At 49.9% G+C, this 26,198-nt stretch overlaps 1 protein-coding gene across 1 annotated transcript; it reads left to right on the top strand.

The window, feature by feature from the left end:
- Nucleotides 1-419: 419 nt before the first annotated feature.
- PTTG1IP (PTTG1 interacting protein) lies at nt 420-23,593 on the top strand. Its single transcript, XM_008145751.3, has 6 exons — nt 420-603; nt 8,383-8,435; nt 11,870-11,978; nt 16,987-17,164; nt 18,149-18,195; nt 21,685-23,593. Exons 1-6 carry the CDS (start codon nt 489-491, stop codon nt 21,726-21,728), a joined length of 546 nt encoding a protein of 181 aa, XP_008143973.1. The 5' UTR covers nt 420-488; the 3' UTR covers nt 21,729-23,593.
- Nucleotides 23,594-26,198: the final 2,605 nt, after the last annotated feature.

Here is a 26,198-nt window from a genome sequence, read left to right as displayed (position 1 = left end):
TTGACCTATAAACCAGAAGGTCCCAGTTCAATTCCCAGTCTGGGCACAGGCCCAAGTTGCAGGCTCCATCGCCAGTAGAGGGCGTGTGGGAGCAGCCGATCAATGATTCTCTCTCATCACTGATGTTTCTATCTCTCTCTCCCTCCCCCTTCCTCTCTGAAATCAATAAAAATATATTTTAAAAAAAGACAGCGACCCTAGCACAGACCATACCTTTCAGCCGCGCAGGGGCACTGACCCACAGGGGGCGCTCCTCGCAGTCCCCACCTTTCCGCTGCGCAGGCGCACTGAGCCCCGCTCGCGTCAAGCTGGGAGGCGGGAGCACCCTCCGCCAGGGGTGGGCCCGAGGGCGAGGGGCGGGGCGAGTTGGGCTCGCGGCTGCGCACTCGCTAGTGCCGCCCGCCCCGCCCACTTCCGGCGCGAGTCTTTTCCTGGTGGAGGCTGCGGGACTTACCACCGACCCGCCGACCGGCTGGGCCATTACCACCATGGGCTCCGGCGGGGCTTGCGGGCGGACAGTGCGCTGGGGGCTGCCCCTCGGCGGCGCCACGCTGCTCCTGCTGCTCCTCCAGGCGGCCGCGGTGCAGGAGTCGCCCGGATCCGGTGAGGACCTCGGAGGGGGCTCGGGTGCTAAGGTGGGGGGGGGGGGCCGCGGAGGGGGTGCGGGGTACTGGGGTCGGGCGGGAAGGTAAGGGAGGCGCGGGGTTCTGGTGCCAGGCAGGGGGCGTGGAGGCCTAGGGGTTCTGGGACGCGGGGTCACAGCTACGAGGGGTCGCGGCTCCACCTCCGGGCCGCGGTCTGCGGGGGTGGCCACCCGAGTGTCCGGTCACGCGGGTCTCGACGCCGCTGGGGCCCCTGGAGGGGGCTGGCCATCTCTTTGTCTTGGTTCAGCCGCTGCCACCGCTCCGCGGGGTGGTCCAGGTCCGCCGCACTGCCCCACTCGAGGAGGGGTGCTCGGAGTTATCGGGGGCATTAGGGTGAGGTAGGGAGGCAGGCACAGCGCCACTTGGAGTCGGGCTGATGATGCCCTGCCACACCCCGAACTGCGGGGGGCCTTCTTCCTTGGTTTATCCCACCTGTTATTAACCACCTGTGCGTGCGGGTGCCTGGAACCCGGTGGTGATCCAGGGTTCCTGTCTGTGCCTGAGAGGCTGAGTTTCTGGGGAGACTGACCAAGAAACAAGCTATCAGGGTGCTGAGGGTGGGGAGGGGTGTAGGTGAGGGAGTGTTCGTGGAGCAAATTGCATGACCTGAGGGCCAAAGAGTTGCAGACACGGAGTTCTGTATTGCTGGAGGTGCAGGGGAGGGGGCCACAGCCCCAGGGCCAGGTGGAAAATGAGGAAGTGTGTGAGCTGAGGCGGGAGTGTCCGTCTGTTTCGGAAATGTTTCAGGCTGGCCGCTGTGTGTGGAGTTCCCCCTGCGATCCCTAGTTGTGGGAAATGGAGCCAGGGGCCGGCCTCTTAAGTCTCCGTTTCGAGATCTTTGCAAGTAGAATTGAGGTAGCCCCAGCCTGAGGCCAGTGTCTTTCTCCACTCAGGTTAGCCCAGGCTTTGTCGTCTGCTTAGCACAGTAGACACCTTTCCTCTCTGTGACCTTATTGCGTACTTACTCCAGTGCAGGACGGTTAGAGTTTCTTCTGATCTGCTTCTAAGATTAATCGTGTGTGTGTTTGCGACATTGGTTAACAGAGCAGTCCAGTTGCACTGTAGAGGGAACTTTTGGTCTAAGTTGGATTCTCAGCAGAAATTGGGACTGAGTACTTTTTAGGAAACAGAATGCATGTCTGGCAAAAGAATCGTAATTGCGCAAGAATCTTCTCAGTGGCTGAGGGTGCGTGTCAGGAAGTGCCCTGAAGTGTTTGGGAATTAAACTAAAACTATCCTAATATTTTTTGGTAAAAAGCAGTTCCTTCTCTAGCCACAACGTGTACACTTGCTGTCAGTCCAGTTGGAAGCTGCTCTCATTTGCTTTAGCTCAGGCGTCCTCAAACTACGGCCCGCGGGCCACATGCGGGTGTTTTTGCTGTTTTGTTTTTTTACTTCAAAATAAGGTATGTGCAGTGTGCATAGGAATTTGTTCATAGTTTTTTTTTTTAAACTATAGTCCGGCCCTCCAACGGTCTGAGGGACAGTGAACTGGCCCCCTGTTTAAAAAGTTTGAGGACCCCTGCTTTAGCTCATAGGATCCCACTTCTGTCTCCTAGAGGTGCCCCGAGTCCTGGGTGGGTGGTGGGTGAACTGTGGTTTCTCTCATCAACAACATGGTCAGATGGGAGCAGTGGTGTGTTGTTATGGTGTTTGCTGTCCAGGTGCGCTTGGGGTCTGCACTCCTCTATATTTGGAGAGGGGGCACTGTTAGAGCACTGAGGCTCCCCCTTCCCATAGAGTGTGTACTTAGTGTGATATTTTTTTCGGCTTGTAGTTCTGTAGGAATGTGAGTACACTATTTAAAACATTGTGTCTCCCTTGTAAGGAGATGAGTGCTCTCCAGAACCAGCATAGCTGTAGCGAAAGAGAGTTATTTGAGGGATTGGTTCACATGACTGGAGACTGAGCAGTCCCGAGATCTGCCGTCTACAAGCTGGAGGCCCAGAAAAGCGGGTGGTGTAGCTCAGTCCAAATCAGAGGGCCCGAGACCCGGGAAGCCGGTGGTGTAAGTTGCAGCCTAGTCTGAAGGTCCAGCAACCAGGAGCACCGACGTCCCAGGGCAGGAGAAGATAGAAATCCTAGCTCCAGCAAGTAGACAACACTCAGAAGGAAGGTTTTACCAGCCCCCTAGACATCCCTTAGCCAGGTCAAGGTGATACGTAAAATTAACCCTCCCAGGTGTGTGAATGCTAAGCATACGTCATGCCCATCCCAAACCAACAATTTCTACTGTCTTCTTGTGCGCTTTGCTGGCGGGAGTCCGGAGGAACCCACCAGGCATTGAAGATCTTGAGGGCGATTTCATTACGTTGAAGAAACCTTCCCGTGCTTTTGGACCCCCCTTGTATGGTGCATGGGTCAGACTCCATCCTAGAGTTTCATCTGTACATCTCAGGGAGAGACGACACGTCAGAGGACCTTAGGCTGGTGTCTTAGACAGAGGGACCCCACGGAGCTCCCTCGAGCCTGACTGCTCCTGGTAGAGCAGCTGGGTTGGCAGGGTCTGCAGCCTCCTTCCCGCTGCCCACCGAGAACTGGGGCTTTCTCCTCAGGTAGCGTAGGTGTTCTCGGTAGGCTCTGTACACGTGGCCCATGGTGTTATGCACTACCGTCTTTACTCTTTTCTACAGGGATAGGAAGGTGAGCAGGGCTTTTTTGTCTAAGAGAATTTTCCGCCCTCATTTCTCGCGTGAAATGGACAGTGTCAGCTCAGTCACGTGCAGTGTGGGCACAAAGCCCGAAGAAGGGGCTTGTTCCCCTGCCTAAGGGCTCAGCAGCTACATCCCTTTGGCCTCTTGTATGACATATGGACCGTAAGTAATAGACTTACTTGTTTCCTTATTTCTAAAAAACATTATCTCTTTACACATGCTAGCCTGTGATCTTTTGTACTTAATCAGTTGACTCACCTGAGAAGAACTGGAAAGTGGGTCATGGGTTAGTGTATCCCACAGAAGAACAATCCAGAGTGAGTGAGACCTGAAGTTCTTTAATTGTTAATAAATAGAATCTAAGTTGGAGATTTTCTCCGTCATCAGCTTTCAGAAGTCAGGCAGGACATCACATTCAGCAGGAGACTTAAGAAACAGTGCTGGTGTGACCTGTGAACCGGAGATCACCTTTCAACTCCCAGTCAGGGCACAGGCCCGGGTTGCGGTTGCGGGCTCGATTCCCAGGCCCGGGTTGCGGTTGCGGGCTTGATCCCCAGTAGGGGGTGTGCAGGAGCAAGTCGGCCAATGATTCTCTCTCATTATTGATGTCTCTCTCTCTCTCTCTCCCTTCCTTACTCTCTGAAATCAATAAAAATATATCTTAAAAAAAGAAAAAAGAAACTGTGTTGTTGTTGTTGTTGTTTTTGCTTTCTCTGGCGCTGAGCACATGTGATGAGATGAGATGCAGTGAAGGAAAACTCCCCATCCTTGAAGCGGTAGCACATGGTTCATGTATTGTCTTTGCTCACCAGGCGGGAGGAGGGGGTGTTTGGAGCAGGATGACCTTCCAGCGCTGAACTTGTTTGACATGGCTGTTTCTGCCTGTGTTGAAAACCTGCCCTGTTCCTGGCTGTGCTGGTGCTGGAGGAGGGCTGGGCAGTTTGCTTGGCTTCCGCCTCCCATGCTTCTTTGTTGACTCATACTGGCCGGTAATCAGGGGCCCTGGGGTGGATGAAGTTTATGCTGTGTGCTTTGGACCATGGTTCTTTTAGTTCACGCAACACCAGTTCACAAAGACTTCAAAAATGAAAATCCCCGTGAAAAAATTTCCTGTCCCACATCACCCCTGCTCCCCTGAGGAGTAAGTGCGTCCTTCCTTGTAGAAGTTTTCAAAAAGGACTCGAGGGTGGATGTGTTAGGTGGTATACAGATCCCCCTTCCCCGCCCCCCCGTACCTCCGCTGCCTAACTCTCTATTTAGAAAAAGTTCAGAGCCACAGATAAGCTGAAGAAACAACTAGAACAATGAGTTCCAAATCCCTTTCTGTTCCCACAGCATTTGCCACATCTGCTTTGCCACTCCTCCTTGTCTGCGTGTTAGCTTTAACCAAACTATTTGAGAGTCAGTTGTGATGTGACCCTTGACCCCTAAATTCTTGGGAGTGTGTGTCCTGAGAATGAGGATTCTTTTACATAACGGGAATATAAGACCAAAATCTGGAAAATCACCAGTGATAATGATACTTGAATACTTGATTTAACATAGGCATCCTTGTACCCAGTTTCCCAGTAGCGTCCTATGTCCCCATCCTGTCCTCTGGCCTCATCCAGGCTCACATGGTACATGTAGTTACGTCTCTTAATATCTGTTCCTCTGGAACAGCTCCTCAGTCTCCGGTGTTTTCAGAGAGCTGCTTTGTGAAAGACCCTCAGCTTGGTCTTGTGTGGGTTTTCTTTGATTTGATTCCAGTGAATTTTGACAGGATTCAACCACTCGGTGACTGTCCTTCTCCCTCACCCTCCGGGAGGCACCTGCTGTCACTTGGTCCCATTGTCATGTGGTCACAGGTTATACTGGTGATACTTTGATCACTTTTCAGGTGCCGTTTCTCATGGTTAAGTGATGATTAACATGGGAAGGCACCACCAATGGGCACAATGGTCTCGGCATCCCTGTTTACTGTGATGGTTGCAAAGTGGAAATGCTTTCACCTTTGCTAGTTGCCTTCTCTCTATATTTATTTCATGTCAGTATGAAACCATGGACAATTCAAGAGGTCAGAGTCCATTGCTGTCATCCACTTGGTTGTTTAAATGGTCCCAGTTTAACAAGGAGGACCCCCCGCCACACACACACACACACACACACACACACACACACACACACAATATCTGCTTCTGGGTCCTTTTACCATTTACCCATCAACTTGCGCCACTTTCTGGCACAGCAAGCTGCCCAGGGCTGATCTTGTCCTTCCTCTGTGCCAATTCTACAATCTGCTGTTTCTCCAAGGAGCCCTGGTTTCTCTTACTGGGGAACAGCGTCTAGAAACCAAGACCTGGGCACCACACATGCCCCTTGCTCCTGGGTATGTTGTCCTTTCTAGGACCTTTAGTGGACAGAGCTAGGAATCGAGTTTTTCAGAGTTCATCATCAGCCTGACACCACAGGGGTCTTTGCTTCTCCCTTCTGCCAGTGCCGGCGCATTGGGACCTCTGAAATGGCGGTGCCTGTTACCAAAACGCCACTGTCACCCTGTCTCTCTTAGTAGTGTTTTGAGAAATCGAGGCATTTCAGGGGCTGTCAATCTTCTTTACCTTCCTGAAGCTAAATGAAATCTGTTGTTCTGAGTACTTAAAATAGTTTAAAAATAAGCTTCAACATAAACCCAATAGCACACCATTAAAGACGCTGAAAAGAGTAGTATTTGGTAATAATTGCTGCAGAATAATACATGAAAGAATAGACTTATATTTCATTTAAAATAAATAGGATTTTATTTAGAGAAACGGGATGTAGAAGAACTACACTATTGAATAGACGAACCAATTATTTTAGAGTAAGTCCCACTTAACAAACACAGTGAATAAAAAATGTAACTAGAAGCTAAAGCTCTTTTCCCTACATTTTATTATGAAAATCTTCATACAGCAAAATTGAAAGAATAGAGTAGTCAACACTCATATACCCAACAAGCTCAGCTTTTATCCTTCATTTTGTGCTGTGTCGTCTCTGTACAAGTGACCCTCCCCCCCCCACCCCACCCCCGTCCTTCCGTGAAGGCTTTTTGAAGTAAGGTACAGACATCCTACACTTCCCCCAGTACTTCGCTGCCTGTCATTAACTAGAGTTCATGGTTTTTTTTTCCTTAAGATATCTTGTACATACAGTGAAATGCAGGAACAGTAGTAAGCCACTGGATGAGTTATAAGATAATGCTAACCTAAAAATAAAAGGCCTTTCCAAGTGAGAGGCAGCAGCATTTAGCTGAGATCAATAAGAATAGTTATTCTAGCTGAAACTGGTTTGGCTCAGTGGATAGAGCGTCGGCCTGTGGACTGAAGGGTCCCAGGTTCGATTCCAGTCAAGGGCATGTACCTTGGTTGCAGGCACATCCCCAGTAGGGGGTTTGCAAGAGGCAGCCGATGGATGTTTCTCTCTCATCGATGTTTCTAGCTCTCTATCCCTCTCCATTCCTCTCCGTAAAAAATCAATAAAATATATTTAAAAAAAAAAAGAATAGTTATTCTAGATATACTAATTCAGGCAGAAACCCAGATCTTGTCCCAGTTAGGGGACAGAAGCAATGGATATTTATGAGAAAGGTAAGGGGAACAATTATATCAGTAGAAGGAAGGCTGTTGGTGCAGATAACATAATATAGTGACATTAATTCTAAACAGTGGATGTGTGTGTGTGTGTGTGTGTGTGTGTGTGTGTGTGTTTATCCTCACCCGAGGATATTTTTTCTTTTTTTTAAGAGAGAGTGGAAGAGAGGGAGGGGGGGGGGGGGCGCGAGAGAGAACATCAGTTGGTTGTGATGTTCTAACCACTGAACCAAACCAGCCAGGGCTAAATAGTATTTTTAATTTTCAATCCAGTAGTTATATAAGTATGTGCTTTCTTGTTGTCTTTACAAATAGTTTTTTGAGAAACAAGGTTGCTCAGGCCCAGTTCAAAGGTTATTTTGCGCTGTTCTAACGTTCCAAAGATTTGGGAATGAAAACATGCGAGGCAGTTCCTTTGGCATGGCAGCTCCAGCTCCATGTTCAAGTGGCTCCATTTAGATGATTGTTTACTGATCCATTCGTGTTTTTGTGTATGTACTACTTTTTGTGACTGAATAGTGTTCCATTGTATGACTGCGTTTGTCTGTCCATCATTCTATACCTGGACATCTGGGCTGTTTTCAGCTTTTGGCATATTAAAAATAAAGTTGCTATGAACACTCCTATACAAGTCTTCCTGTGGACGTATGTTCTAATTTTTCCTGGGTGAAATATCTAAGAGTGGAATTGCTGAGTCATAGGGTAGACATATATGTTTGTTTTACGAGGAAGTGCCAGCTCTATTTTTCAAGTGGTAGAACCAATTTGTACTCGCTGCAAAACTGTATGAGAGTCCCCACTTGCTCTGCAGCCTGGCCAACATTTAGGATTGTCAGTCTTTAATTTTATCCATTCTGATGGTAATGAAGTGGTATATTATCATGACTTTTAAGTTGTAGTTCCTAGTGATTAATGAGTTTGTGCAGAGCTCTTTTCAAAGTGTGTGTTTGTTTTAAGGGATAGGGTGGAGTAATAGCAGCTGCCTGATGTCATATTGGAAAAGTTTCACTTATCACACGTTCTTGGTGTGGGGTTTGACCCCTCCCTGGAGCAACAGTGCTGGGAGGGTCCCCAGAGTGGCTCCTAGAGATTGCAGCCAGCTTCTCCCCTATGTGCCCAGAACATACCCCTCTCTGAGAGGCTGGTGGGACTGGCCAGTAGTCAAGTGGCCCTGGCATTGCTGTGGTCTTAGCTTCCACAGAGAGTGTCTGCTGCTGAGCTGGTGGCCTCAGCTGGCTAGTGGTCCATGGTATCTGACCCCGTGGCTCCCCTTCTGAGGGATGCTCAGTCACCTTTCCTAAAAGACGCCCGTGGGTACAGCCGTGTGTGATGTTTTCATATACCTCTTGGTGCCCTGCTGCAGCGGGCTCAGTAACTACTCTGTCCCTGGAGGCTTGGTACCCAGAAAGGACCCTGTGCATCACTCACTAGCACCCTCCCTGCCCTCCTGGCTGATATGTTGTTTTCCCCCCACAGCTTGCTCCCAGAACACAAACAAGACCTGCCAAGAGTGCCTGAAAAATGTCTCCGTAAGTAGCACGTGACTGGAAGCCGGCCCACTTTTGCTAACGGGGGTGTCCCTGGTGTGTGCTGAGGGCTCAGATGTTGGGGATGTGGGAGATTTTCGTGATGGATATTAAATATTATTTTAGCCCTTCTCAGGCATCTCAAGCTGTCCCAGGGGGACTGCAGATGCCACCTGAGCATCACTAATAGGCATATTTAACTCCTGAAACAGGTACGGGGTCACAAAAGGTGTGCACCAGGCCTGTGGTGGGAGCATGTGTGGCTGGGGGGGAAGCCTCAGACCCCCCTGAGGTGGTGGTGAACGTTGGTGCAGTGCTGATCAGAACGGGGATTGCGGGGACAGAGGAGCAGATGGGATGAGCGCTGGGCTGAGGGGTCAGTCAGTGACTATTAACCTGTGACTAGGGCCTCATGTTGGTGTCATTAGACCATAGAGGCCTGTTGGGGACAGGGGTTATGACTCCATCTTCAGATGGTCCCTGGAGTTGCAGCAGGAGTGTGCCCAAAGCCCTTGTCATCCACCGCTGAGGGGTCAGAGGAACGCGAGCCGCCTGTAAACCTCCAGCCAAAGTCCTAGCTCTCTGTGTCCTGCGTCTCCACCAGGGCCGGGGAGGTCCTTCTCTCTCAGCTCTTCACACAGGAATGGGGAAGAGAGGCGAGAGCCAGGGGAGACACAGGCGCCAGGTCAATGGGGGAGTTGGGGGCATCTGGTCCAGTGGGATCAGACTGTTCACAGCTCACTAGTCAGGAGGTGAGCCTCGCAGCCAGGATGCCCCAACGTCCCTGGTTCTTGTAAGTCCCTGTGTGACCTTGAGCAAGAGGGCAGCTGCTCTGGAGTGCAGGCCCAAGGCTCATGTGGGTCCCCTCCACAGGGGCCGTCCTGGGATCTAACACACAGGTGTGTGCAGCAGGCCACAGGGAGAAGGGAGAGTTACATGTGACGCTGGGGAAACCTCCCACCGCATCTGGCCGTCACAGGACTTGTGGGAACAGTGCTGCTTTGTTAGGGTCCAGTTGCCACTCCTCAGGCATTGACTTCCTGGGCAGCACCCGGTCCAGCAGCCTGTGAGTGTCTGGCTCCATTTCACCGTAGCGCTGTGTGGTCAGCACTGAGGACCCGAGAGAAGCTGACCCAGGGTAGGGATGGCTGGGAGAGAAAACACCCTTTGTGGGGCCTTGGCCTCGGGCCCTGGGGGAGGCTGCCTCCCCGCTGGGGCCGGGTCTTTGCGTGTGTTGGAACTACACAGCCTATGTTTCTCTTTCCCTCACATTAGGGTTTAATCACCAAGGGCAGCGGTCAGGAAAGATCAGATGATTCCCCCTTCAAGACATGGACCCATGTTTTTACAAAAACATGGGAGGGTCTCGGGTCCCAAACACATTTGGTGGGTTATAGGACTTACCTCTGCCAATTAAACCAGAAGGGAGCTTGTACTGCAGTTTCAGGTCTTATCGTTGACAACGCTGAACCAGACCGGGGGGCTCTGGTCCGCAGGGTGGCACTTTCTTGATGTTGCTTCTTTTCAGTGTCTGGGTTTTTCTACTGAAGTCATTTCAGCCGTAAAAATGGTAGAGTCTGTGTGGCTCTGCAGTTCCCAGAGCTCCTTTGCAGCACTGTCCTGTTCAACTCTCACCTCTCTGGGAAGGAGATTGGGGAGGTGCCGGTGAGGGACATGTTCAGATCACAGTGGGGTGGGCACTTCATCTGAAGTCCTGACCCCCACTCTGAACCCAGACAGATCAAGTCAGAGCTGCGGGCGCACACGTGCAGGTGGGTGAAAGCGGGTGGGCCGTGCGTGTGGGCCCAGCAGTGCACAGGAGTCTCTGGGAGGATGGGCGGTGCCTCGGAGGCCGGAAGACCTGAGCAGGTCAGAGGGAGGCTGAGGGCGCGCTCTGTGTCCCGTTGGTGTCACTCAGTTGTGTACCATGAACATATTCCCTCACTCGTGTAACAAAAACAACCACAACAACACCAGAGAAGAGAACTTACCCTCCTAGTGAACGCCTATGGCTTTTGGTAAAATCATCATAGAAAAATGGAAAATTAGACATTTAAAACTTAAGCTGTTTGAAAATGGAAGATTTACCAAACATTGTTAAACCAGAACAAAACCACTAAAATGCAAGATATTCTCAAACAGCCAAAATAAAAAGGGTTTTCTCCTGCTGTTTATTAAGTATGCTCAACCATTTTAAACACAACACAGTAAAGTGGATGTTACATAAGGAGGCCTGGGGAGCCTTTATTCTAATATATTGTGCAGTAGACGTTCATCCTAACCTGGGACCAAAAAAAAAAAAAAAAATACCATGACTTTGTGTCCTATTAAAATCTCAAAGGAAAAAGAACGCCATAAAACGGTTACCTTTAAGATCTCAAATAACAAGGCAAGTTCTTCTTGTGCAGGCACGTCCTGCAGCCTCAGCCCCACTTCCTTTGTTGCCAGCGCCACAGTGCCAGCTCCAGACTCCCCCGCGCACACGCACTGGGTGAAGGCACTGCCCCTGCCCCAGACCGCCTGTCCCCTGACACTGTAGGGGCTTAGGGGCCTCTGTGAGGTTCCAGTAGGTGCCTTTGAGCCTCGGTGGCACTATCTTTAAGACGGCTGGAGGTAATACTCACTGGCTGCTCTTGCAGAGGTCAGAGGTAGGGTCTTTACACGGTGGTGATCATGGTCACAGAAGCCCACTAACAGATACTGAGCTCCTGCCAAGGGCCAGCCTTGGTCCGCCTGGTCGGGATCCTTCATTGATGCAAATGGTTGCCTATCCTGATGATGGGCCACGATAGGCAGCTTGAGTGTGTCAGGAGGTAATGCGACAGCAGGGGCGGAGGGAGGTAAGCGGGACAGTTTTAAGTAGGTTGCCCAGGTTAGGCCTCATGGAGGAGGTTAGAGAGCCACATGCGTCTGAGAGGAATGTTCCAGGCAGAAGGAACAGGCCATGCAAAGGCCCTGGGCTGGGGGAGCTGCCTGGCATCTTTCATGACAACACAGAGGCTGTGTGGCTATTCTGGGTGCCTAATGAAAGAGGTTTAAGTGACATGGTTCTTGGAGGGCAGTTGAGCCTCTGTGTTGGGGTGAGAGCCCAGGCCATTACCATCCCCCAAGGGTGAGCGGACCAGGTGGCTGATGGTTTAGAGCAGCGGTCAGCAAACTGCGGCTCGCGAGCCACATGCGGCTCTTTGGCCCCTTGAGTGTGGCTCTTCCACAAAATACCACGGCCTGGGCGAGTCTATTTTGAAGAAGTGGCATTAGAAGAAGTTTAAGTTTAAAAAATTTGGCTCTCAAAAGAAATTTCAATCGTTGTACTGTTGATATTTGGCTCTGTTGACTAATGAGTTTGCCGACCACTGGTTTAGGGAATCAGGTCCTGGACTGTCTGGTTCTTTGGTGTTTACTTTGAATTTCTAACATTTAATGTTTATCTCTCTCAGTGTCTTTGGTGCAACACGGATAAAACATGCGTGGACTATCCAGTGACAAAAATCTTGCCACCTGCTTCTCTTTGTAAGCTGAGCTCTGCACGCTGGGGCGTTTGTTGGGGTAAGTGGTCATTTTATAAAATTGGCTTCTTGATTGTGCTCATTAACATAAGCTGCCAGAAAATGTATTCCCAGTAGTTCTTTGATGTTCCCAGTGGGAAGTTGGGGAGCCAGTGAGAGCTTGTGGTGTCTTAACTGGGGGGGTCCTTGCATATCTGGAGGCCCACCTTCAGGCCTCAGCCTTGGCTCTGCACCGGGTCTCCACACCCTTGGGGGTGGTGAGTTGAAGGCTGCTTTTTGGATGGCTCAGCACCTTGTGTCTTGGTGGTGTTCGTGGGCCACCTTGATCCCTGTGGTTCCTGAAGGGGCTCTGACTTCCCAAGCAAGGAATCCCTGCTCAGCATGGGCCTGTGTCCCGTCGTCTGCATGTGTTTGTTACAGGTATTCTTTCATCAGAAATTAGCCCTTTGTGAGATTCAGATTGTTTTCTAGTTTACTTTTATGTATTTACTTACTTATTTTTTTAGAGCAGGAGAAAGGGAGAGAGAGAGGGAGAAACATTAATGTGAGAGAGATACATCCATCGGTTGCCTCCCATATGCACCCTGACCGGGGATCAAACCTGTAACCTAGGCATGTGCCCCAACCAGGAATCAAACCCATGATCTTCTGGTGCACAGGACAACTCTCCAACCAACTGAGCCACACCAGTCAGGCTCTAGTTTGCTCTAAATATATGTATATATGTCTTTATTGATTTCAGGGAGAGGGAGAGAAAGAGAGAAACATCAATAGAGAGAGAGAATCATTGATCTACTGCCTCCTGCACAACCTGTGGAGTTCACAACCACAGTAAGTGTCCTGACCGGGAATCGAATCGTGACCTCCTGGTTGATGGGTCATCGTTCAACCACTGAGCCATACTCGACGGACTCTAGTTTGCTTTTAAATTAGTCAGTGGTATATGTTGCTACATGGAACTCATTTTTATGTGGTTGGGTTTATTAATCCTTTATTTATATGGCTTCAGGTTTGGGGTCAAACAGAGACCACCTTCTATCTATCTATCTATCTTCTATCTATCTATTTATTTACTTTTAAATTGGTTTTAGAGAGAGAGGGAGGGAGAGAAAAAGAAACACCAATGTGAGAGAGAAACATCAATGGGTTGCCTTCTATACGTGCCCTGACAGGGGATTGAATTCACAACCTGTGCCTGTGTCCTGACCAGGAATCGAACCAGCAACCTTTTGGTGCACTGTACACACTCAACCAACTGAGCTACAGAGGCGACGGCGAGGCCACCTTCTTAAGCTGCATAAAGGAGCTGTTGTTTCCTTAGGACACTTGGATATTTCACTTGGTGTGCCTGCAGCTTATTCCTTATTTATCTGTCTTTTTTCTAATTGATTTCTATTTTAGAATCCATCAGCCTCCATTAGAAAGACTCACTTATAGTGCTGAGGCCCCAGGGAATCCAGGATTGTGTGTGTGTGTGGTTGAGGGGCCTACTGTGTGGGCGTACACATGTGTGCATGTGCCCACGTACCCTTTGTCACATCCACCCAGTTGACCATTCTCTCTGCTGTCCTCATACCAGAAAGGCTTCACTGGGCCTCACTGCCCTCTGCTTCCGTCCTGTCCGCTGTCTTCTCCATGGAACCTGTCCTTGCTCCCTGTTTCACAAAGATCACTCCTGGACCAGGGGACCCTGGGACCCTGGGACCCTGGGCATGTTGAGCATGAGCTGTTTAAGTTGAAGTTTAACTTCTCTTGGGGTACACACATCTTAAGTCACCCTTATAGAATACAGTCTGCAACATAAACACACATGTATACACACATACATCTATTCAGTAAGTGTTTACATGAGTACATAGGTGATTCCCCCCTTAGCAAAATATACAGACCATTTCCAGCACCCACAGCGGTTACTGTTGACCCCGCGGGTAACTGCTGGACTGACCTCCATCAGCATAGGGTACTGCTGCCTGTCCCTGACGTCACATAAAGGAAGTCCTGTGCTGCCTTACCTGACTTCATCCCATAGTATGGATGTCTGAGGCCCTTCCTTGTGTGTTGTGTGTGCCGGTTTGTCTCTCTCTGACTTCGGGCAGTGTTCACAGGTGTGCCTCCATTCTGCTGCTGAAGGGCATTTGGGCGGTTTGCGGTGCTGCTGCGGTCTTGTGTTGACTGTGTGCCAGCGCTCCCTCCACAGGGCATATATGTAGGCGTAGAATTGCTGCCTCACCACATGTTCATCCTTATGGGGCCGCAGGCATTTTTCCAGAGAGGTGTACCAGCTCATGCTCCTCCAAGCAATGTGGGGCTTCCAGTTGTTCCACGTCCCTGCCAGTGCTTGGGCACTCACTCATCTTCGGTGTAGTCCATCTGGTGGGTGTGAGCGGCATCTCCCCGTGGTTTTAATGTGCATTTCTCTGAAGGCTAATGATGATGAGCTCCTTTCCAGGTGGAGGGCAGGTTTAATAATTCTCTTGTGAAATGGAAGTCCCTCCCAAGGGCTTACAGGGATGGTCAAACCTGACACCTGACACTGGACGGACAAGATCCATGGCAGTTTACTCATCACCTGTAGTCACAGCCCTTGGGGAGGGGATGCTGGATGAGTTAGGGGCTATGGGAGGAGGCTTTGCAGTAACAAGAGGGTGTGGTGCCTGGGTCAGAGAGACGATGTGATTGCTTGAGCAATTCCAAGGGCTGACGGAAATGACACCTGCACCTGGTTCCCGGAATAAGGACGGTGGTTTGGCTGGGGGCCTTACCTGTGGGAGTAAGTGGGGAGGGGAACTTGCTGGGCCACTCAGGGCTCTCCTGGTTTCACCAGACATCAGGGTATACTTAACACTGATGTTAGGCCTTATACCACAGAGGGTTTTTTGTTTCCCCTCCCCCTCTCCAGGGCCACCACAGGTGCTTTTTTGTTTGTTTATCCTCACCCGAGGATATTTTCTCCATTGCTCTTCAGAGAGAGTGGAAAGAGGAGGAGAGACAGAGGAATGGGAGAGAGAAACGTCGATGTGAGAAGAGACACATTGATTGGTTGCTTCCTGAATGCTCTAACCGCTTACCCATGCCGGCCAGGGCACAGGTGCTTTTTATTCTTACAATTTAGAATCCTTTTATCCAGTTTAGGCAAAAATGTTTTGGAGTTTTAATTATAATAACCTTAAAAATAGAAGTTTGCTTGGAGAAAAATGAGGACTTGGCCATTTTGAACTTTGTCCAGAAGCAAGATGTCACTCCATCATCTGGGTCACCCTGGGCCATTCCTTACGTCCTCTGGTGGAGTGTCATAGATTTGTCATACAGGATAACAGGGAAAGGGCTCATGGTTTTGCTTCCTATTACGATATGATTTTTGTTTTTATTTTATTTTATTTATTTATTTTAATATATTTTATTGATTTTTTTACAGAGAGGAAGGGAGAGGGATAGAGAGTTAGAAACATTGATGAGAGAGAAACATTGATCAGCCGTCTCCTGCACACCTCCCACTGGGGATGTGCCTGCAACCCAGGTACATGCCCTTGACCGGAATCGAATCTGGGACCTTTCAGTCTGCAGGCCGACGCTCTATCCACTGAACCAAACCAGTCAGGGCTGATTTCTGTTTTTATTTTATGATTAGTTTTAGCTGCTAAGCAGGGAAGCTATTTTGGGGGTAGATATATTTTAGAGCCAGCTATCTAATTGATCTCCGTCATTTTTAAAGTTGATCGTTGTAGAGTTCCTGAGTCAGAAACGACATCATCTGCTAGTGAAGGTCTCTTTCTAGTTTCACTACTATTGTAACTCCAGCGCTTCTAGAGCAGGTCAAGGAAGGAAAGAACACGGTTATGGCTCAGATGGGTTTGGTCAGATGTCACACTGTTCCTGATTGTAAAATGACTGAGTAACCCATAAGTGAGTGCTCTTCTGCTGGCAGCCAATCTGAATGTGAGGTGGGTTCACACCGGCACAGAGCCCTCCACTTGCCTCCCTGTCCCCAAAGCAGAACACTCACCGTCCAAGCCCCACCTGGACCACAAGTGAGATTAGAGATCATCCGCTTCCTGTGGTGGCATTTTAACTTCATTTTCAGAAGCAGCTGGAGTTGGTATGGGTATGCGAAGCCTGGAACCCACTGTTGGCCAGGTAGCTCTTCAAGTCTTCAATGGCTGGTGGGGTTTTTTAAGATTTTTTAAAATTTGTTTAGAGAGCCGAAACCGGTTTGGCTCAGTGGATAGAGCGTCGGTCTGCGGACTGGAAGGTCCCAGGTTCGATTCCGGTCAAGAGCATGTGCCTTGGTTGTGGGCACATCCCCCGGTGGTGGGGGGTGTGCAGGAGGCAGCTGGTCGATGTCTCTCTCTCATCGATGTTTCTAGCTCTCTATCCCTCTCCCTTCCTCTCTGTGAAAAATCAATAAAATAAAATAAATTAAAATTTGTTTAGAGAGAGAGAGCGAAACATGGATGTGAGAGTAAAACATCCAAAGGCCGCCTCCTGCACGCCCCCTACTGGGGGTCGAGCCCGAAACCCTGTGGAGCAGGAGATGACACCCAACCAACTGAGCCACACTGGCCAGGGCTTCATTGGCTGTTTTAACCGATGATTAAAAACACATTCACAAAAGAAGTATTAGAGTTCAGATTGAATTAAAAAATAGTGACTGGTTTTCATTTATAAATCCTTAGGGGAAGCTGAAAAGAATGTAAAACTTGCCTTAAGTTTGTCTTTGTCTCAGAAGTTTGGTCTGGACAGGAAGTCATAAACTCATTGACATGATAGGCAGCCATTTTCACATCCCCTGTCCCTCTGCTTGCCATGGTCAGAATTTAGTTCCTGTGCAAAATAAATGCATTGCTCTTGACTTAGACTTAAGTAATTAAATGAGCTGCATCAGGCTTGTATTAATGGAGAAATGGTTAGATGGCACAGCTGTGTACTAAGAAAGGCCTGCTCTGCAGACCTGGGCCTCGCTCTGACATAGCTCACCATCCAGGAGGGGATGCTGCTCCCCGGGGTTTCCTGCTCCAAGCAGCTCTGACCCGGCCCCTTTGCACTTACAGTGAACTTTGAGGCGTTGATTATCGCCATGTCGGTGGTTGGGGGCCTCATCCTCCTGGCGGTTGCCACATGCTGCTGCTACTGCTGCTACTGCAGAAAGAAGAAGAGTCGGAAGCCAGACAAAAGCGAGGAGAAGGCCATAAGGGAGCAGGAAGAGAGGAGAATACGGCAGGAAGAAAGGTGAGGCCACAGACCCATTCCCATGGGGGAGAAGTGCCCTTCAAGGGGACTCAGGTCGGGAAAGTGACATTGATAAGTCACAAGTCTTCTCCGTTTTTAAAAGCTACCAACATGTAAGTGTTTGTGGATTTTTCTAGGTTGTGGTACAAAGAGTGAGAAGCTATATATGCAGGGACCTAGCCAGTGGCCACGACCCTCCTTGTCCTAGGCCTGCTGCTTCCCTGTCTGCTTCCTCCAGTCAGTGACCTCAGGGCTGCAGCTGGAGGTTGCAGCTGGCAGAGCCTTCCTGCTGCAATGTCATGGTAGTGGGTTCTCATGCCGCAGGGGCAGGAGCCTTTGAAGGCAGTTTTTCAATCTTCATTTACCAGCAGACCAAGGCTCAGAGGGAGGAAAGCCTTTGATCGGGTCACTTGTCTCAAGCCCCTGGCTGAGTTGGGTCTTGTGCCACCAGTGCTGATCAGCCCCACTTCCCTGGTTACAGAGCATTTGGCAGGTGTGTGTGATGCAGCCCTCGGTCACTGTCCCTGCCTGATGAGGAACAGGGTGCTGACTTGTCAGGATGGCAGCCGATAAGGCCTAAGGCCCCACAGGTCTCCAGGTCATCCCCTTGAAGTCATGGGCCTCAAATAAAAACTAGCTTTTGCTTGTTCCTAATCATCTTTAGAACCAGCATAAGGTTTTTACTGAATGCTACCTTTTCTTTATATAAGAAAACAATTTTTTAAAAAAATCAGTATTGGACATTTGAATTGCATTTATTGAAATAAAGAATTGAATAGCATGATAGTGGAGCAGCTAAGAAGGCTGTGCTCACATCACCTTGCCTGTCCCAGTGGGAGTGTGGCCTGATGGCCAAGCTCGGCCCACCCTGCTCTCCTGGAAAACGAGAACAAACCACAGCTTCTCTGCTGGGGGAAATGAAAGGTGCTTCTTTTAAAGTTACATTGTATGTTGATGCTAAACAAGGTTTTGTTTGTTTTTTAGGAGGGCAGAGATGAAGTCAAGGCATGATGAAATCAGAAAAAAATATGGTAAGAATCGACTGAATCTCTGTTTCAGTTGGTGAGAAATTGATGCCAAGCCATCTTGGTCATTGTTGACGTCCCATGAGGTCTAACTGTAGGTTATGGGGACGGAAAGATGTCTCTACTATTCCAAGTGGTGCCGTTATGAACTAATTCCATCCAATGTCTTAAAAGATGAATATTTTTATCTCAGCCAAACTTCTCCAGGGATACTTGGCTTATGAAGTGCGGGCCGTCACAGGGGTCCGCTGTAGCCCCTTTCCTGGTCTGCCATCTTGTTTGCCTTAAAGGTCTGCCGGGGGTTGGGGAGTGGAGGGTGTGAGTCTGGTCTCCTCTGTGCCTTCCCTCCACCCTGGGGTCTCCTGACTCCTGTGTGTGGAGCTGCATTCCTTTAAGGAGTCAGCCAGAACTGAGGCCATGCTGTCCTTTCCCTGTTTCTGGGTGTTCTTTTCCTGGGCTTGTTTCAGTTTTTGTTTGGAGAGATTGGGGGTCGGGTGGTGAGGCTATTTTTTAGTGTTTGAGAACATTAGGTCTGCTCCTGTGTTTAGTTGGTTCATATCCGTGGACAACATGAGCGTTGATACTCCTGCTCAGTGATTGCTCAGCGTTTTGGGAAATGATAGAAGTGGACTTGCTTGGCCTGTCCTGAGGCCAGGCCCTCACTGATGACAGCCCTGGGGCCTCTAGCCTTGAGCCACGCTGCCTCTCTTGACCTTGTGACCTGGGGATTCGGTTAAGTGGACCAGGCAGCTGTGCTAAATCCTAAATCGGACCAGGAACATGTCAAAGTCTTATCCGACTAATGCGCTCATTTTGAAGCCCTCAGTGTATATAAGGAAAGACTGTGTTGTGGTGGAATATTAGGATCCTACTCACTAAAGTAGTAAATCCTCAAGGCTCTGTTCTCTGACGAGCTGCTGGTCCTCTGGGCTGTGCACGCTGGTTCAGCTGGCCCACTGGCTGGACGTCCTTCTCACGGTCTCTGCAGGCCTCCCGGAGGACACAGGTGTGCGCTGTGCATCCTGCTCAGCCTCAGGCTGGGGTTGACCTTGGTGGCCTCCAAGTGTTGGTTCCAGGCATGAGGCTGCTGGCCCTCCTCTTGCCGCTCGGCTTCCTCTGTTTAAGATGAGCCGTCCGATGGCTAGTAGAGCCTTTTTCTGTGTATTCCCACCCCTTGGCCTCCTCAGAGCACCAATATGTCTTTGCCACCTGGCCACCATGCTCTTCCTGCCCACAGCACAAACCCCAGTGTTGGGCCTTGTCCCGGGACAGGTGGTGATGGGCTCCTGTGTGGGTGCAATTCCCTTGTCCAGTGGCGCCAGCACGCTGCCCACTCTCCCCTGGTGCCTCTCCCTGGGTGCGTGCCCATGCCCACCGAACGGCAGTGTACACGCCTGTGACTGGGGACAGCTTGATTTTCCACGAAAGTGAGGAGCCTCAAAAGGAGCTTTGACATCTGGTTAATATTAATGTAAATAGCCCCAGCCGGTTTGGCTCAGTGGATAGAGCGATGGCCTATGGACCAAAGGGTCCCAGGTTCAGTTCCAGTCAAGGACATGTACCTTGGTTGCAGGCTTCTCCCCGGCCTGGGCCCTTGTCGGGGCTCGTGCAGGAGGCAACCAATAGATGTGTTTCTCTCACATTGATGTTCTCTCTGTCTTTCCCTCTCTCTTCCACTCTCCCTAAAAAGCAATGGAAAAATATCCTCGAGTGAGGATTAACAAACAAAAATCCTATATGATAAAACCCTAATATGCAAATCGACTGAATGGCAGAACAACTGGTCACTATGACACACACTGACAACCAGGGGGCAGATGCTCAATGCAGGAGCTGCCCCCTGGTGGTCAGTGCATTCCCACAGCGGGAATGCCGCTCAGCTGACGGGCGCCAGACGCCGGGCTCATGGCTGGCAAGCATACCTGCAGCAGCGCAAGCCTCTCCCACCCCCGCTGCAGGTGGGCAGTAAGGAGCAAGGGGTCCCGGACTGCGAGAGCCCTGGACTGCGAGAGGGATGTCTGACTGCCGGCTTAGCCCCAATCCCTGGGGCGATTGGGCCTAAGCTGGCAGGCAGACATCCCCCAAGGGGTGCCGGACTGCGAGAGGGTGCAGGCCGGGCTGAGGGGACACCACCACCCTCCCCTCTTCCCCCCATCCCCCCGTGCATGAATTTCGTGCACCGGGCCTGTAGTATATATACATTGTAAATAAAAGTCAAGGTGCGTGCCAAGCGCTGTAGCATGAGAAACCTTGCACTTTGTGGTGCCTCTGCTCTTGGTGGGGCCGGGCCTGGTGGGCCAGGGCTTGGGGCTGTCAGTGGAGGTGCCACTTCCTACACTGATGCACTTGGTTTCTATCGTTTTTGTGGTTAATTTGACCTTTAATGGTGCTGATGAAATTAACTCGGGTGCCTGTTTGTATGAAGCCCCTTGAATGTCCTGGACTTTGGAGACCCTCCTGCCTGGAATAAGTCCCAGGGGTCCCCAGTAGTGAGGGGAAGGGGCACATGAGTGCACCCGTTTCACCAGTGCAGGCGAAACCCAGGTCTTGTTTTAGAAGGCGTTTGCTTTCCGTATCACGGAACAGTTTCCTTCTGAACTAGAAATAGAGCTGGGAGCTGTTTCTTTTTCAACATGGCCTTAGACTGCTGGTACTTGGCATTTGCCATATGATAGTTCTTTATCAAATCTGTGCACTTTCTCCCCAATGCCTGAGGCTCCCCTCCTCCTCTGACATGAGCACCGTGTTGCATCCCCTGCCTCTTTCTCCCTTCTTATCTCTTCTCCACCCCCGCCCGAAAAAACCCTGCAGTAAGTAAGTGTGTTGCAATGGCTCTAGATAATTTCAGTGTATAGTACAGCTTCTCACTGAGAGAGAGAGAGAGAGAGAGTCTGTGTGTGTTTCCACATGCAAAGAGAAAACTCCTATTTATTTAGCACTATAGATTCTACTACTTATGTAAATGTTTGACAGTTTAATTGATGGTGGCCTTATTAGTTCTTTTTACAGCCTTAATTTTAAAAGTTAATCCACATTTATAAGGACATTTAAAGGAAGGTGCTTTATTTTTCCCCCCTGTATAATATTAGCTAACCACTAATCTGTGGGAAGAAATATTGACTTTAAATTTCTTTTCTTTTTTCTATATGTGTGCTCCAGTTTTCTCATCTTTATTTTTAAATTTATTTATTGTTTCTATTTATTTAATTTATTTTTTCCCCTGGCTTTAAATTTCTTAGCTTCTCTTTGAGCAAGTAAGTCCTTATTTCTTGGGATCTGTTTTTCATAAAATTACTGGTTTGGGCACATTTCATTTCAGTGTTAAAGTCCTGTACTTGGACTTTGAGAAAAGGTTTAGCGTAGTATTTGAACCTGCTTAGGATCCCCATTTTCCTATTGGCCTCAGTCAGTCTCCATAGAAAGCTGAGTTGTATTGCTGTCTTGAATTTTGCTGTTGGCTAGATGCACTTGTAACCAAGTCCATTTTGTTTGCAGGTTTGTTTAAAGAAGAAAACCCATACGCCAGGTTTGAAAACTAAAACACACTCCTGCCGTGTCAAGTCCCAAAGGCACTCCTAGGAACAGCAGTCTGCAGGCCTGGCCGCCCCCATCCTGCCTGCTGACCTTGATGGAGTGAGCGTGACACAGCTGCCCTGAATGCTGTCCGTTCTTGTGAGCTTCTGTGCCCTTTCCTGTTCCTGTACTTAGCCATTTGAGATATTAAGCCTGTGCAGGTGTTTTGTTTTTGTTGTTAATTTGAGGAGGAATCATGCACATTCCACGACTCAGTTTGTAAGCTGATTGCACACCAACAGCCGCAACACTAACACCATCCTCCTGCTGCAGCGGCGCGGACCTTCTTCCCATCCACCCACTAACAGCTCCACACAGCAGCCGGGAGAGTCATCTCTGCGTGTGACGTGGGAGGATCGGCCAGTCCCTCGTCGTTTCCCCCTGAAGCCACAGGTGCGCGCCTCGCGTCCCTGTTGCCCCGTCTCCCAAATGTCAATTCTGGTGGCTTTCCACGTCCAGGACACAGTGTCAGGGGCCCTACTTCCTAGGCTGTAGTTGCAATGAAGAACATGGATGAGTGAACTCATTGAAAACCTTTTTTTAAAAATCCTAGATTTATTTTCCCACCTAAAAGATTTCACTAGAAAACTTTACTATCAATGTTCAGACCATGTATTGTATGACATTTTAATTTGTATCTTTAGCAGACCATGAAGCTTGTTATCCAGTGAAAACCTCTATTATAAATGAAGTTTTGAAACAACCTCCCTAAGGCAGAAGATGGGTACTGCCATGTGCCTGCTCGCTGTTCTAGCCCCAATGACACAGGTGTCAGGCCAGTGTGTGAGGCGCTCTGAGCTCTCCCTGCCATTGGGCTGTGTGCCAGCCCTGAGGAGGAAGGGCTCTGTGCCCTGGGAAGTGGCGTGTCCAGGGCCAGCTGAGGGAATCTCCACACACTACACAGAAACAATGGTGATTGTCCTGCTTCTAAGGTGACCTGGCTCTGAGCCGCACTCCTTTGGCTCAGGTGTGTCATGAGACTTCCCTTTAGAGGTGTGTTCTCACAAGGTCATTGGGGGCCTCCGGGTGCCCTGTGGCACCATATATGATGGTTCCATTTCTTTCAGAGCAAGAAACGTGGCTTCAGTAATAGACTGAACTCATGGCAGGGACAGCAACAGACAATGAAGGGACAGTGGAAGCAGCCTCTCTTAAATCTGAACATACTCCCCAGGGCCAGATTGCTTTGAATTAGAAAAACATTCAGCTTCGGGAAAGTAGGCCAGCAGGCACACAAAAGAAGCCATGCATTCAGTCTTCACACTCCTGCTGCTCTACCATCACATAAAGTTCACATGCAGACCAGGATGATCAAAACAGCATGACACGCCTTGAACCATGGAGACCGGTGCTGGGAATTAACGATTCTACAAAACTGAGAAACTAACCTTTAACAGAGTCTGTAGTCTTATTTCTCTGACCTGGGCGTTTGACAGCAATTTACAGTGTTACGAAACATTCCTTAATATTTTAAAGCAGCCTGATAATTTTTACTTTCTGCTGTTTATTCATGGGAGAAACTTTGTAATCGACTTTAATGAACTTTGTATTAATACAGTAGTTAGTATGTATGTAAACTCACTCAATGTAGGTTGCTGAGCTGACAGTAGAGCTAGGGATTGTTAAACACACTGAGTACAGTGTATTTAATCCTCTCACGAGACATGGAGCCCTCACCAGGGCATCTGAAAGGCCACCCCAGTCCACATGCTTTTCTCTGAAATAGTTCTAAAAGCAACCAAAAATTATAACCTCAAGAAACCATAACGTTTGGAGTGCCTTAATTTTTAACCAGTTTCCAATAAATGGTTTAATACATGCTTTTGCTGAATACTCTGTGTTCCTTGTTTCATTTCTTAGTGGTATTGATATGGCTATAGATTCTCCTCAACTGACGATGGGTTACATCCTGATAAACCCATTCGTTCTACGTTGAAAATGCGTGTGATATGCCCACCTAACAGACCCAGCATTAGAGCTCAGCCAAGTTCGCAATGATGTGCTCAGCAGCTCACCTGAGCTTGCAGTTGGGCAGAGCCGTTTGACAGGGAAGACAGACATGTAGGGTGTCAGTTGTTTTGATCCCTGTGATCACGTGGCTGACAGGCAGCTGCAGATCACCCGCTGCCCAGCATCACAAGAGGATCACACCGCATGTACTACCCCAGGAAAAGACCAGAATTCAAAATCCAAAGTACAGTTTCTGCTGAATGTATTGCTTTTGCATCATTGTAAAGTTGAAAAATCATTAAGTCAGAACCATCATAAGTTGGGGACCGTCTGAACTTGGAGAGTGAGGGCAGTTAGACTTTCTAGATACAGATAGACTTCTGAACCCATCGCGTGATGTGTGAGCACTCTCAGCTTTAATACCCTAGCTGACGGGGAATGACCATGCCGTGCCCCGAAACTCCCTGTGCTCTTGCCCTCAGCCCCCACCCAGCCCGCTGTTAGCTCTCTAGTCAGTGCAGCACGCCCTCCCCCACCCCTTCCCCCCGCCACACACACACCCAACCCAGGTTTCCCTACTACTTAGCTGGAATCAGATACAGAGAACCCCAGGAGAAAGCAGTTTTGCCTTTGAGCTTTGGCTCCCGTTCGAAACACATAACTATCAACAGGCACTCAGACTCCACCCCTCTCTTTTGGGGGTTCTCAAATGCCTGGTTCATGGAGAGCAGCCCATCCCTCTGAGTTGCTGCTGAGCCATTTTTACCATTGCGTCAGTCACCGGGACTCTGGGACTTCCTCTGTGTTGAGTTTGTGTCTGGAGATAGCCGTCAGTCCCGTGGGAAGTGTGAGCCTGCCCCGCTGGACCCAGCTGTACTCTACCACTTCCAGGTGAAAGGACACGGGCAGGTCAACTCCAGCTCCTTCGCTCTGAAATGTCTAGAGGTTACCGGCCTCCATCTAGAATGTTGGAGGCAGGAGGCCGTGTCTCTACCCCCAGGTGTGGTCACAGGGTGGCCTTGGGCCTGGCGAGTCCTTAGAGTCTCCAGTCTGCGTGGGAAGCTCACATCAACCTTGGCCTCATTTAAGAACTCAGATGGTGGTGAGACCTGTTTGGAAAGATAAGGACAGTGAGTGAAATGCTTCGTCATCGTGCCTGCTCTTCAGGAAAAATCACTGCCAGTTAAAAGGTGAACAGTTGGATGGGGAGACAGTGGCCGTGTCCCCATCACCTGGTTCTGGGCATCCTTCCAGAGCTGGTCCGTGTCGCAGGGCTCCATCGTGTGCGTGCATCCGTGCACGTGGCCACTGCCTCCCGGGTGGCCTTGCAGCGCCCGTTCCGTCCCGTTTGGGGGCCCTGTGTTCCCAAGCCAAGTCTGTTCGTGCTGCTTTGGCATGGGATGTGAGTGAAACGTGGGGTCAGTTCCTAGAAGTAGAATTCTGGATCAAAGTGTCCGTGGTGCTTATTTTAAGTGTTGGTAGAATTCTGCCCAAGTGCCCACCTCACTTGAAGGGGGTCTGTAACGCTTTGCAAGATGGGTGGAAGTAAGTATCCCCAAACCAGAGCCTCAGTTCTCTGGGTAGACGGGAGCACAGGCCCTGCATATGTGTGTGTGTGTGTGTGTGTGTGTGTGTGTGTGTGTTTGGTACAGTTGACAGTACAGGCAGATGCTGGCCTAGGGCATCACTAAGAGCCCTAGGACCCTGGCGGCTGAGAGAAGCAGGCCCGGCCGCCTGTGGGAGAGGCAGGGAGAGCAGGCACAGCCATCCAGGGAAACCTGAGTGTCAGGAACTCCGTCCTGTCAGCACTTCGGCAAGGTAGTGCTGTCAGTTTCTGAGAAGTGAGACCAGGAAGGAGGCAGGACAAGCCCTGGACCTGCCACTGTGAGTGGTCCCGAGGCTCCCCAATCTCCCCACTCTCCATTCTAGGCCCCCTCTCCGCAGCACCCCTACTGGTCCGACTGCTCCTGTGGTGCAGGTCACAGGGACCACGCCCTGGCCAGGCAGTGGCTGATTCAGTGGTCATTCGTGCTCACTCTACCAGGAGGCACAGCAGCTGGCCCCTGAGTCCCCAGACAGACTCGCCGCGGCCTGATACTTCGCAGAAACCCCCATGCCTCACGGTCAGCATTGCCACTACTGAACTTTCTCTGGCCACATGTCCACTTGGAGGAGCTGAAGGACCCAGCACCAGCACCTCTTTGGGGAATGGAGACCTTACTACATCCCCTGGTACAGGTGCCCGGCCAAGCCTGTTCCAACTCCCCGGGTGGGCCGCTGGGAGGGGCTGAGTGGGCAGTCCTGCTGCCACCCCTTGTCCCTGGTCCCATGTATTCTGCTGGGGACAAAGCCCCAAAACGGCCTTTGTGAGTGAAAGGAGCCACACGTTGAAGGTTAGAAGTTCTTCACACATTCTGGACTACCTGGCCTTGTTACCCACGGCTGCTGGATCGGACAGACATCAGCATTCTGGTGGCTCAGCCCGG

The sequence above is a fragment of the Eptesicus fuscus genome, chromosome 3 (genome assembly GCF_027574615.1).
Source record: "Eptesicus fuscus isolate TK198812 chromosome 3, DD_ASM_mEF_20220401, whole genome shotgun sequence".
Lineage (NCBI taxonomy): Eukaryota > Metazoa > Chordata > Mammalia > Chiroptera > Vespertilionidae > Eptesicus > Eptesicus fuscus.
Note: the sequence above shows the minus strand (reverse complement) of the source record. Positions and strands in the feature narration are given on the sequence as shown.

Bases quoted from the DNA above. Each gene is read 5' to 3' on its own strand.
- PTTG1IP (XM_008145751.3), top strand. From the start codon at position 489: ATGGGCTCCGGCGGGGCTTGCGGGCGGACAGTGCGCTGGGGGCTGCCC. The intron at 11,979-16,986 runs GTAAGTGGTCAT...TTGCACTTACAG, and splicing joins ACGCTGGGGCGTTTGTTGGG to TGAACTTTGAGGCGTTGATT. The intron at 18,196-21,684 runs GTAAGAATCGAC...TTTTGTTTGCAG, and splicing joins TGAAATCAGAAAAAAATATG to GTTTGTTTAAAGAAGAAAAC.